Below are 13,824 nucleotides of genomic sequence, written 5' to 3'. Positions count from 1 at the left end.
CTTTTTGCCAGAATGGTGATAGTGGTGTGATAGTGAAAGAAAAAATAATTTATCCGCATTATCAGTTACGACTTATAGAACTGGCATCCTTTGCGTGCAAAGAAATAAAAAGGAAAGATGGCTAATGCTATTACCGATTAATAATTAGCTTGGCTATAAAATATCACCAGTAAAATTTTTTGGCCTTATTAATGGTTGATAATTTACTTGGAGACTTCAAAGCAGATAAGGATTCCATTAGTGGTATTGCTATTGACTCATGTAAATGCTGATGCTAAAGTGCCTAAATATCAAAGAAAGACGAGATAATTTCATGTCATTCACATGCAACAAAAACCATTTGTGACTAACAATCCTACTCATAGTATGGAAAGAATTATAAATAAAAAGAAAATACCAAGGTGAATGCATATTCCCGCCTTTTTTTTTATGTATATGTTTTAATAAAGGTGCAGCTCAAATCTCAACCTCCAAATAGTGAAAAGAATGATACTTTTGTCCTTTCTTTTTGTTATCTAATTATTGATATTTAAGCCACACATGCATTGCTCGAGGAAAGAGAAAAAAGTCACATGCATCCCAAAAATGTGTCAATAGTTCTACCAGAAGGAAAAAACTTAAAATGGGAAAATACTTTTTGTTAGGTCTTATGACAGAGAAACACACAATTGTCATTCTAGCCATGCCTTATTCACACTCGCACACTATGTACAGAGGATAAGATACACCACGGGAGAAACTTAAAAAACACCTAACTACATCATTCTTTATATAACTCCCATCTTTTACAGTAATAATACTCTTGAGATTTGTTGTGCTATAATCAAAAAACATTTCAATATATGTATACTACGTGAGTACATTTTTTATTTTTTCAGCACCTTCATGTGGAATAACTTATTGTCCAAGGGGATTGGACTCCTTTTCTCGATCTGCTTATCTATTTGCGTGCTGTCCGAAGACAAGGATCAGCAAGTCATGGTTCTAAGCAGGCTTGAATTTGCCATACCCTCTGTTGGTTTCCAGATGATATTTTCTAGTTTCGTGCAGAAGCTCTTGTAAAACTGCAAAAATGTTACCCACCATCGAGATGTCAAAAGTAGTATTTACCTTTACATGCTTACTAGTAATCCAGAACCCTAAACCTAAATCAAGTCTTGACTCGTTAATTACACTCGAGATGCGTATATGGATAGCACCGATTGAACCATCAAATCGTGATGCATATGTTTTGCCACAAAATCAAGTTTTATGCTAGACTAGAGAGCAAAACATAAATTAATACTGCCCCGTTCTTTTCGCTGATTCGAGTTTAGAATTTGAGTTTTGCTACAGTAAAAAGCTCTCAGAAACAGTCACATCTAACTTTTTTGCTACAGTAAAAAGCTCTTACACAACATCACATCTTAACTCGAATTAGCGAACCGAATAGGCCCAAGTTGAAAAGGTTCAATATAAGGCAGTAGCAATGCGGATGAGAAACATGGACTCATACATATTATATCATATTATTAGTGAACTGAAGGCCAAACACATCTATCAGCAGAGAGTGGAGGGTGCATAGTTAGGAAGAAATGAGTCAAAGCCCAAAAAGAATAGCAATGAGATGATGACCACTTGGTTTGCAAAATCCAGTACTGAAATTTTGAATTTTTCAAGATTCGAGAGAAGGGTAACCTTGTGATATTCAAGAGTATCCCCAGCAGCTTTTCGAACATCTACCATGAAAAGGGATGGTGCAACTTCGAAGACCTGAATGTAAAGGATACTGATTAAGATATTACATTTTTATCCCCTTCCCTTACAAAAGGGTTTCACAAATTGAGCTCTATTATAGCCCCGGTTCTAATTTGATCCATGACATTTACTTTAAGATAGTAGGCTATTCTGATATTTGAAAAAGCGCCATAGTTGGTCCGTTCAACAACGTTTCCATGGGAAAATGGATTGAAACTTGTCACATGACCCTTTCGCGTGTAGACCTTGCTCAGAGATCTCCCACATCCTGGTCTTGACAATCCATCGGAACTCTGTACGCACCCCCTAATTTTGGCAATTTACCACCTTGACTTTTTAAATTGTTGCATTGTGCCCAATTTTGCCAAGCTTTTCGTTAAATTGTTGATGGAATGCCCACATGCATCTCATGTGAGTACAAAAAATCCCATATTCGATCGAAAAGTTCCCAATCTAATTCAAATCTTAATGCAAATCTTCCAAATTCAAATCCTCAATTTAACAGGAAGTTAGCAAAATGAGCCACGTTGCAACAATTTAAAAGTTTTGGGGGTAAATTGCAAAAATTTGAAGTTTCGGGGGCAAGTTGCCAAGACTTGAAAAGTTTAAGGGGCAACTGTGCTAAAAAACCCTGAAGATCGGGGTATTATACTATCTAAAAATAAATGTCACGGGACAAATTGAAATATGAATCTGAGGCTATAGTTAGGGGACCATTTGTGAAAACAGCTCAAATTCAGAAGAGCAGTCAACAGTAATGGTGACTGACTCTGGTGAAGTTACCTCCAAAACAACTGCAAATTGTCCAGTCCTGTTTGCAGATATACCTTCAAGTCTTGTCTGAGGTAAGAGAAATATTTTATTAACTAAATTAAGACATGTTAAATAACACAACAGAAAGACCATATCGTATACTACTAAACCAGCCACTTCAGCGTGGTACATATCTAAGCTTTTGGCCATGCAAAACAACAACAAAGACGACCTTAATATTGCAAAGATCAAGAAAACATACCATAACGTTATGTTATAAAAATCATTTCAATGTTTAAAAAGTTAACAACAGCATTTATATTTTTTGTTTGAATTGAACAAATCTTAATGATTTCTTTTTATTTGCTTCTTTTTTTTTATTTCGTTTGCGTCCTTTGCTTGTTTTACTTTTTAATTTTGGGACTTTTATGCTTTAAGATTGTAAAATCTTTTTCTTTTTATTTTTCAATAAAGTTTTGTGTATTGAAAAAAAAAAACATTTATATGATACGAAAATAAACATCATACAAATACCTTGTAACCACGTGTATGGACTTTGAGATTCATTGATTCTGCAACAGCTTCAACATTTGAAATTATAGCTTTTGCTGGTTTCCGAGAAACAAAACGAGTTTGCCTTTTTACATAATCCTGCCAGAGAAAGGAATGAGGAGGAAGAAACAGGCGCATCTAGGATTTCATATATGTTACTTTTCTGAGATATAATAAAAAACCAACGAGTAACACATACTAGGATGATATGTTACTAAATGATGGAACTGCAGTTTAGCAAAAAAAAAAAAAAGATAAATATATAAATAAATAAATAACCTTATGAAACTGTAACCAATGCGTTAGGCAAGAAGTTTTTGCAGGTTTATAGACTAATTTAATCATACCTGCTGTCTGTCAAATAGTGCAGATAGATTTAACCCTTGAGATAAGGTAATCATTTCAAAAGCATTCATTATCAAAGGACCACCCTCATTACTCTCTGACCGCCCCGCTACATATTGGTCCTGTAAAATACCATCCTCTATAAGATAGTCTTGATTACCCTCAAAAACAAAAAAAGAGTGTCTTGAAAAGACATCAAAAGGCCTAAGTTATTCTGACAAAACAGGTATTTGAGTGTGAAGCTCACAAATTATTTCAGTTTATAGTCTACCATCTACTTTTCATAATTATACAACGAAAAAACAAAAGGAATCTTGTCAATTTGCAATATGCATTGCTTCAGAATAAGATATTAACCATGAGAACAAAGAATTCTATCAATAGCACAAAACAACGAAGATCAACCTCAATATCTTCAAAAACTGCACAAACATCGTCCAAATTGACTTCCTCATCTTCCCTAAGCTCAACAGGTGCATAATTCTTCCGGAACCATGGATCTTTTCTGATACCTTCAATACATATTCGCTGTTTCAACAGAAAAATCATTCAAAGGAAAGTAAACACCTTAAGATCATCATTAATCTTGTAACAGGTATAATTGTTTTTATTGTTTAGACAATTGGAAATGAATATATTGATATTCAAACAAATCCGAGCATTTGCAGAGGGTGAAATAAAATACTCACGGATTTTGGATTGGGATCAAGTATCTTATGTATCAATGACTTTGCCCCAGGAGAGAACCATGAAGGACATGAAAATTCGGCCGCATTTATCTACATGTATGCAAAAGGACAGTTAGCAACTCAAGAGTTCAAAATATTCATCTATTTCGAAAAGCTTCCCCTTATCTATTGGGAATGGTAGAAGATAAAATGGGGAAATAGGGTGCAAAAAATCTATGCATGATAAAAGGGCCAAAAAAAGGTCTGCTGAAGTCCATAACGTTGAGTGTGAGAGGCCTAATTATTTGCCAACATAGAGTTTACACGTGGATTGAATTATGCCGCACCTGAAAGTGGACGTAAAGAATCACACCATAAATCTCCGGTGCTTATGAGTTTTGTTTGCTCGGTAGTAAAGGATTAGGGCGTCTAATTATTAGCATATAATATTGGTCAGATTCAATAATTTCCAAGTATGTCAGAGAAAATACCAAACAAGATGATTAACAATCAGCCACGGAGGAAAATGAAAAAGAAAAAAAATAGAATAGAATAGAATAGAATACAGAGACAAGGGCCTTGTAACACAGTTGAACATGCATGCCTTCATGAAAGAATTGACCGTGTTAAGCATCACATATCAAAGAATAGAATCAAAGCATTTTGCAAAACTAAAGTGTACATATACCAATAAAATTTTACTAAGCACAACAAAAGCAGCAGACCTTTTTGTACAGAGAAGGAAGATCTGACTCATCAAATGGGCGATATCCGGCCATTATGACATAAAGGATGACACCACATGACCACACATCAGCAGCTGCACCATCGTATCCGTGGTCGCCAAGAACCTGTTCGGCAGTAGAGATTCAGATGCATAAACAAACACTAAGGAGATGATTAATTTTCATTTGTTTTCTTTCTGCAATTATAAAGAATCAGCAAACAATGTTGTTTCCAGATTCATGAAATGATGCTACACAACTTTTTGAAGTTGTTAAACATAAAGAAGCACCTGAAATGCATTTGCAACATGATTTTTAAACAAGTTTTGGTGACAAATAAAAAAATTAACGTGTATAAACCAATTATGAAAGAACAAGAGACACACTATTATTGAAAAACTCAGTAAATTCTCTCCATTGCTAACTGTCCCACAAATTCAAAATGTGAAGCAGAAGATCTTTTATTGACAGAGCCTAAGACCCTTTGGTCTAATGGCATGGGGAGGGGGCTGGAGGGGGCTGGAGAGGGCTTTTGGTGGGAGGTTGTGAGTTCCATCCCACTTGTAATCTGTATTTCTTATTTACAGAATGGCACATGTTATAATAGGTGCTTTCCTTTTTTATTTTTATTTTTTAAAAAAAAGGGTCTCACAAATTCAGCAAGATAGACACACTTTTCTGCATCCACCATTTTCTTTCCCACGCTAGACTGTAGCTATGCAGTACTGTAGTGGCACCTTATTTTCCCCTTTTGCACCCAACTACTGCTTAGACTACATACCAATTTTCAGTCTATTTGTGCATCAATCGCTTTAGTATTTTCTATCAATGGTACTTTCTTAATTAGAGAAATGAAAAGTGGACTTAAAAGTACCAAATTCTATCAATGGCTTGTTTCTTAATACGAGGAATGAATAAAGTGGAATTAAGCGTACCAAACTCAGTCGTTTGTAGCAGCAAGAAAGCAAGAGAACCTGCTCTCTTTATTGAGCAGATTTTACAAAATGATTTGACAGTAAGTATTCTAAAGAACTGCATCTTAGCAGTAGAAATTCTATAAAGTCTTAAATGGGAGAGCACGTGCAATAAATTGAAAATGTACCTCCGGTGCAACATAATTTGGGGTTCCACATGTTGTGTGAAGAAGACCAACCCCCTGCCCAAGAATATAAGTCAAAAATGAAAGTAAGCTATAATATGCGCAAGTAATTCCAACGCAAAATTACAATTAAAGGGAAAAAAAAATCAACAATGCAAAGTTACCAACGGAAAAAAATCAATGTCACCTGCTGGGTCAATGCACTTAAACCAAAGTCAGAAACCTTCAAATTTCCATAAGAATCAAGAAGCAGATTTTCAGGCTACATGTCACAAGGCAAACAGCAAGATATTAATTGTGATAAGAAAAAATGCAGTGAAATCACATTTTTCTAGAGCAAGTTTGTTATGCATAATATTATAATTGATGTGCACCTTCAAGTCTCTGTGGTACACACCCTTACTATGACAATGAGCAACTGCATCAATAAGTTGTTGAAAGTATCGCCTAGATTCATGTTCAGGAATCTTTCCATGGTGAACCTGGAATCCAATTCACAGATGAAGTTTTACAGTATGAAAGCCCTGGATAGAGAGAGAGAGTAATCTGCTGATACCTAAATGCATTATCTAAAAAATAATCTCACTTAAAGATTCTCCGAGCAGGCAAAGATGAACACATATATATCGCTCACCATGTACATAAAGATGGAGAAACCTTACAATTTTGTCAAATAATTCTCCTCCAGCTACAAACTCGAGAATTATGTATATCTTTGTTTGGCTAGACAAAACCTATAACTCAGAAAGTTGTACGAAAAAAGATTCAGAGACAGACAATATGATTAAAAAAAAAGGACATAAAAAAAATGACCACATAATGATTTGTAGGCTGAAAAGCATAAGCATACCTCATGCAACCTGACTATATTAGGATGCCTGACGATCTTCATTATGGATATTTCTCTTTTAATCTGGAGTCCATAACCGATGAAGAAATCCCAATTTCATTACTAGAGGTAGAAAGAATCAAGATTGAAATGGATTGACATCTATTGCAAAACATATAAACTTCCAGTATGGACTTGCAAGTATACCACTTTTTGACACATAGCTGCATAAGTCTATAAAATTATAATTTCTAAGTGGGTTTTAAGAAAGGAGAAACAAGCAAATACCTGTTCTACCATTCTGTGCTTGAGAATGGTGCTTTTGGCCAAAATTTTCAAGGCCGCACTCTCACCCGTCACTGTATTTCTGGCAAACTTAACCTTGGCAAATGTCCCTTCTCCAATAGTTCTGCCAACCTCATACTTCCCGACCTTCCTTGTTACCTTCTTCATGGTCTCTCCACTCTCATTTCCCAATTAATTAACTTAATTCGTATCGATCCACATGAAAATTAAACTTTATAAGGACCTGCTGAATAAATAAATAAATAAATAGTATAATTTGTACATTAAGAAAATAAACTATAACGTAAGATAGACAAAGTAAAATAGTTTATTCTAAAAAAAGTCAAATACTTGATAGAATTTTCAGCTTAAGAACCATTCGGTTTTTTTATCAATCTCTTCTACCATGGAATTTTCAGCTTAAGAACTATGATTCTTGGTCTTTTATTAATCACTTCAACTATGGAAATCCGACCAAGCCAAATAATACTATTACTCCAAACAAGGCAAAAATCAAGGAGCTGAATTATATATATATATATATATATATCATCATTTTCTTTCGCATTTTCTTCCAAAACTTCTGGGGAAAAAAAAAAAGATTGTGCGGAACCTAAGCACATAAACCCTAGCGCCCCAGCTTCGCAGCTGAGTGATCGAATGAAAAAGATGATACGCAAACAAAATTCTTTCGGAAACACGAAACTTCTCCATCAACTTTGCTGTTATTCTGAGCAATCGAAAGCCCTGGATAGAGAGAGAGAGTAATCTGCTGATACCTAAATGCATTATCTAAAAAATAATCTCACTTAAAGATTCTCCGAGCAGGCAAAGATGAACACATATATATCGCTCACCATGTACATAAAGATGGAGAAACCTTACAATTTTGTCAAATAATTCTCCTCCAGCTACAAACTCGAGAATTATGTATATCTTTGTTTGGCTAGACAAAACCTATAACTCAGAAAGTTGTACGAAAAAAGATTCAGAGACAGACAATATGATTAAAAAAAAAGGACATAAAAAAAATGACCACATAATGATTTGTAGGCTGAAAAGCATAAGCATACCTCATGCAACCTGACTATATTAGGATGCCTGACGATCTTCATTATGGATATTTCTCTTTTAATCTGGAGTCCATAACCGATGAAGAAATCCCAATTTCATTACTAGAGGTAGAAAGAATCAAGATTGAAATGGATTGACATCTATTGCAAAACATATAAACTTCCAGTATGGACTTGCAAGTATACCACTTTTTGACACATAGCTGCATAAGTCTATAAAATTATAATTTCTAAGTGGGTTTTAAGAAAGGAGAAACAAGCAAATACCTGTTCTACCATTCTGTGCTTGAGAATGGTGCTTTTGGCCAAAATTTTCAAGGCCGCACTCTCACCCGTCACTGTATTTCTGGCAAACTTAACCTTGGCAAATGTCCCTTCTCCAATAGTTCTGCCAACCTCATACTTCCCGACCTTCCTTGTTACCTTCTTCATGGTCTCTCCACTCTCATTTCCCAATTAATTAACTTAATTCGTATCGATCCACATGAAAATTAAACTTTATAAGGACCTGCTGAATAAATAAATAAATAAATAGTATAATTTGTACATTAAGAAAATAAACTATAACGTAAGATAGACAAAGTAAAATAGTTTATTCTAAAAAAAGTCAAATACTTGATAGAATTTTCAGCTTAAGAACCATTCGGTTTTTTTATCAATCTCTTCTACCATGGAATTTTCAGCTTAAGAACTATGATTCTTGGTCTTTTATTAATCACTTCAACTATGGAAATCCGACCAAGCCAAATAATACTATTACTCCAAACAAGGCAAAAATCAAGGAGCTGAATTATATATATATATATATATATCATCATTTTCTTTCGCATTTTCTTCCAAAACTTCTGGGGAAAAAAAAAAAGATTGTGCGGAACCTAAGCACATAAACCCTAGCGCCCCAGCTTCGCAGCTGAGTGATCGAATGAAAAAGATGATACGCAAACAAAATTCTTTCGGAAACACGAAACTTCTCCATCAACTTTGCTGTTATTCTGAGCAATCGAACACGACAGAGACCGGGATTCGCGAATCCGTATCCAAATTGCAATTGAAGATTCGGAGTTAAAGCACGATTTGGAAATACCAGAAAAGAAAAAGAACATGAAGAGAAGTAGCAAATTGAAGCAAATATCCTTACCGGAAAATCGAGAGGAACACTCGCCGGAGCTCCGGCGAAGGAAATTAATGGTTATTGATCAAGACCAGCGCGAAAGAAGCAGAGAGAGAGAGAGAGAGATGGAAAACGTCAAAGATTAACCGTTAAAATACTAAAAACCGCTGTTCAATTGTCCTTTTCTTTTTTACATATATGATGAGAAAGGATTTCTGTTAATCTATAGTGAACTTCTTAAAATTTAGCAAAAAAAAAAATAGACCTTAAAAGATGATTTTACTTTTGTTCTTCTCCTTTTAAAAAAAGGAAAAAAAACAAAATTACGCACGTGATGAAAAGCAAGTTCATATGTGGGGACTTCCGTGCACGCTAATTGAAAAAACAAAAAAACAAAAAAACAAAACAAAAAGGTGTTCTGTAAAATTCTTTTATCTACACTAATTTTGTAATTTGTTACGCACGTATTATGTATTAAAGATATTTAAAAAAATTATTATTTAATGAATAATAAAAAATTTATTTATACAACTATTTAAGGCCTAATATTTAAATTATAATATTTGATTCTCACGTTTGAAGTTCAAATTTTTTATGAAAAGAATACTATAGTAAAATCAATTATTTGAGTTTGATTATATAAAACAAACAGAATCTTAAGAAGTTTTGAATTTATTTTAAAAAATAATATTTTAAAGATAACAATTATAAAAAAAATAAAGTAAGGACACATTTAAAAAAGAGTAATGCTAGGGATACTAACTTTAATTCTATTTTTTGTACTAATTGATATGGCGCGTGAGTTGACATCTTTTTATTGATAGATGTAATCTCTTTCATTAAATGATGTGGCAATGTTTTAAAGACCCATTAAGAGAAAAATGACAACTCATAAACTACATCAGTTGACACACAAGAGTAATGCTAGGGATACTAACTTTAATTCTATTTTTTGTACTAATTGATATGACGCGTGAGTTGACATCTTTTTATTGATAGATGTAATCTCTTTCATTAAATGATGTGGCAATGTTTTAAAGACCCATTAATAGAAAAATGACAACTCATAAACTACATCAGTTGACACACAAGAATTAAGATTTGAGTTGATATCTTTAGCATTATTTTTTAAATAAAATTATTTTAACCAACCAAAAATAAAATATGAACAAATGCGAAAAAATTACCCTACTAAAGAAGAAACCGTGCTTCCTTTTGCACCAATAGAGAGAGAGATGCGTGGGAAAGAGAGAAAAAAAGAGAGGGAGTGGTGGGCCATCTGATTCGTCTATTCTTTTAATTTGACAATAAAAAAAATTCTGATTTTATTTATTAATTATTTTTTTATATTTTTTTTATTAATTTTGGGCTTATTTGTAGTCAAATTTTGTCCATTTTAACACGGTTTCACGCTAAATTTTCCATAATGTTTAAATAAAAATGCTATAAATGATTCAATAAAAAATAAAATTTAACAAAAATACATTAAAATAAAATAAAATCACACTAAATTAAGTAAAAATAAATTAAACAAAATAAAATAGAATTTATTTAAACGCGGTAAAATAACTTAAAATCTTCTTTTCTTGTCTTTTGCTTCAGATTTTTTCTCTTTATATCTTCTATATCTTTTTTTTCTTCTTCTTCTTTTTTTCAAAAATAATTTGAGAATTGTTGTTTTAAATAAATCATGCGTGCAATGCGCATAATAAAAACTAGTATTTAAAAAAAAAACATAAAAGAAATAAAAAATAAAAAATAAAAAAAATAAGTGGAGGGACTGTCACATAACAATCGTATAGAAAAGAACTTTGACTCTTTTATGTATTGTTAGATTAGCTAAAGAAAAAAAAAAAATTATCCTTGTAGTTGTGATATTTGTCTGGCTCAAATGAAATTGCTATTTTTGTTTTTATAAAAAAAATACTACACGTAAATTTCCTAATATCTTCACTTTTCTATGCCTATTTCCACAATGAAAACGTCAACTTCTAAATCATTAGTTACCTTTCGTTCTTGTTTTTCCCCATCATGGGTCTACTTTAAAGTCTTTACTTTAGGAGTTTCCTTTCTTGAGCGTGAGCGTAGATAGAAATTTTGAACTTTCATATCACTCTTTGGCTTTAAAATTAACATTTAGTTGTTTGTGCTAATAAACTAACAAGAAAAATTTGAGAAAATCTTTACAATCTTAATGTTACCGCGTTATATTTCTTTGTTACAGAGAGAGATGCTCTCCTTTCTCTCTAGAAGTTTAAAGTATCAGATCTTGTTTTCTTGCTTGTTTGTTTCCTTTTCTCTGTTTGTTTAATATTATGTTATACCTTAAAACTCTTAACATGTTTGTCATTATGGTTTTAAGATATTTCTTATCTTAATTTCATTAATTTTGGTAATTAGGGAACATGTCAATTGACATGAGCTGGATTATGTTGTTCAATCATTTGTCGGATGAGTACATGAACGGGGTTGCAACATTTCTTTAAAGAGCCCGAAATTATGTCGATGATGATGGAAAATGCAAGTGATACATAATCTAATTTTGTCATGATTTATGTCAGTAACATATGTATGATGTGCCTTGCTGAATTTATGTTAAGACAGTTGTTTATTTTTGTTCAAGTCAATTGTTCTTCTTTCACTTGTTAATTATATAAATTACTTCATACCTTGTTTCTTTCATTGTTAGTAACAAATATATAGTTTCATATCTTGCTTATTTCATTGCTAATAAGAGAAATATTGTGGCTGATTCTGATTCTACTTCTGCACCCACAATGGCTGCCAATGTACTGTCTTTTTATTACTTTGATTACTGATGATTATTATTATTTTTTCAATTACTACAACAAGAAGACATGCTCCAGGAGAAACACGTTGTATTGCAAATGACATAATTTTTAGTTGCTCTGGAAAAATGAGTCCAGAATTTTGTCCTGATACATATAAAGGGGTAGGAAAAGTGGGCGAAAGGTGGTTATTTGAGTTAGATTGGATTGTGCGCCACATAACCCTGCTCCAAGTCAAGGCCTGGAAGGATATTCCACAACCAAACAAATTGGCGATGGTTGCTAGACTCAAGGTAATAATATAGAGCCACCTAATTTCTTTTGATAGAAAGTCTTGTTGAATTATAGTCCTATTTTTATATTTATTATATATGTTATATACTTATATTATCTATTTAATATATTAAATATTAGTATTATATATTAGTATTTCTATATCATAATATTGTGTTCTTAAGATTCCGTTCTTTTGTAGCAAAAAGCAAAGGAGCTTGATAATTCTAGTGGACTAATTGAGCTCTATCATAATATGTACCATCACAAGACTAAGGGTTGGACTAGGACAGTACTAGAGGAGAACTATTATGCAAGTATTTTTTATTTATTTATTTGTGTTTCATTATAATTCGGTATTCATTAGTTTTTCTTTTCACTGGCTAATTTTCAATTGACAACACAAGATGACAGATTTGCAAACTCAAACTCGCCATTCAAGTGATGCAGCTGAGGGAAATACCTCTACACAACTCACATTAATGACAAAAAAAGATATAATGAATAATGTCCTTGGCACACAAAACTGGATAGATATAGGGAGCAGGCCAAGCACCAAGAGGGCGTCCGAGAAGGAGGAGAACATAAAATGGTTATTTCTCTACTCAAAGCACCAAGAGGGCTTAAGACCTTTAAGACTCCGCAAATGCATATCGATAACCTTAAGAACTTCGATGCACGTGGACAAATGGAGTTTGACAGTCTTAAGAACTTTGTGAAGTCTATGTTCCCACACTATCAACCTCCTTTTGGTGACTCATCTACATCTGAATTGTATGTTGATCTTGTTGGGAATAGTGTCCTAGAAGCATAAGATGTAATAGGATATTTATTATTTAATTAATAAAAGAGTTTATTCATCATTTTATGTGCATATATTTATGAATATTTTATGAATATCAAATGAAAAATCTGTGATTATTTATGTAACCTTAAACATAGTATATAAGTGTTATATACGAGAGGATAGTGTTTAAGGATAATAATCAAAAACATTATTCATAATGAATTTAATTAAAGTTTGGAATCTTTAATTAAAACATTATTAATACATGTCATTCCCATTTAGAATGGAACGGTGCTATTCGCACTGTTAAATATGGTGAGATATTGAATGAGTGTATTTCGCATAATGAGATTGTGTGGAACATGGACACAAACACAATATGAATTTCTAATAATTTCCGTTAAGCATAGAAATTCTAATTAAGTCTACCGATAGTCATATATAGAATGATCTTAATCCTGAGTTCTTAACAAACTCCTATTTATGGATTTGTGTCTTTTGATTTACTCGGTACGGACTCTGAGACCTTGAATCCTATTCCTTGTATTTTGGAGACATGATGAAATAGGTAGCCGGGAATGCTATTATACGAGATGGAATCTATTCCTTCTTGAGAAAGAAGTAGATAAATAATTCTCTTGAGTGTTGATTCGGTACTTGGATTAGTAAGAGCGCTCAGGTTCATGAATGTGTTTTATGAATCATTATTCATTAGAGAATCAATGGTACTCAAAGATGCAGATATAATTAGAGAGGTTAACGGATTCTACCTGACTCTAATTATGAATTATTTATGGA

The 13,824-nt window shown here is 32.8% G+C and overlaps 2 protein-coding genes across 4 annotated transcripts; both read right to left on the bottom strand.

The window, feature by feature from the left end:
- Positions 1–608: 608 nt before the first annotated feature.
- On the bottom strand, positions 609–7,232 carry LOC21385825 (CBL-interacting serine/threonine-protein kinase 24). The gene is made up of 14 exons (XM_024162670.1): positions 6,997–7,232; positions 6,730–6,792; positions 6,542–6,613; positions 6,254–6,361; positions 6,067–6,141; positions 5,883–5,936; positions 4,781–4,906; positions 4,077–4,166; positions 3,793–3,915; positions 3,390–3,509; positions 3,025–3,141; positions 2,521–2,577; positions 1,678–1,752; positions 609–1,064 (listed from the first exon to the last, which is right to left on the bottom strand). The coding sequence occupies exons 1-14, from the start codon at positions 7,159–7,161 to the stop codon at positions 969–971; spliced, it is 1,341 nt and encodes a 446-aa protein (XP_024018438.1). The 5' UTR covers positions 7,162–7,232; the 3' UTR covers positions 609–968.
- A 512-nt stretch (positions 7,233–7,744) lies between these two features.
- LOC112090720 (CBL-interacting serine/threonine-protein kinase 24-like) lies at positions 7,745–9,329 on the bottom strand. 3 transcript variants are annotated; one of them, XM_024162801.1, is made up of 4 exons: positions 9,205–9,329; positions 8,334–8,577; positions 8,067–8,129; positions 7,745–7,950 (listed from the first exon to the last, which is right to left on the bottom strand). In XM_024162801.1, the coding sequence occupies exons 2-4, from the start codon at positions 8,496–8,498 to the stop codon at positions 7,786–7,788; spliced, it is 393 nt and encodes a 130-aa protein (XP_024018569.1). In that variant the 5' UTR covers positions 8,499–8,577; positions 9,205–9,329; the 3' UTR covers positions 7,745–7,785. The 3 variants fall into 3 exon arrangements, with proteins under 3 accessions (XP_024018569.1, XP_024018497.1, XP_024018530.1); XM_024162729.1 differs by having other exon boundaries at positions 8,334–8,574; XM_024162762.1 differs by having other exon boundaries at positions 8,334–8,530.
- Positions 9,330–13,824: the final 4,495 nt, after the last annotated feature.

This window comes from Morus notabilis, unplaced genomic scaffold, assembly GCF_000414095.1.
Source record: "Morus notabilis unplaced genomic scaffold, ASM41409v2 Scaffold1513, whole genome shotgun sequence".
Lineage (NCBI taxonomy): Eukaryota > Viridiplantae > Streptophyta > Magnoliopsida > Rosales > Moraceae > Morus > Morus notabilis.
Note: the sequence above shows the minus strand (reverse complement) of the source record. Positions and strands in the feature narration are given on the sequence as shown.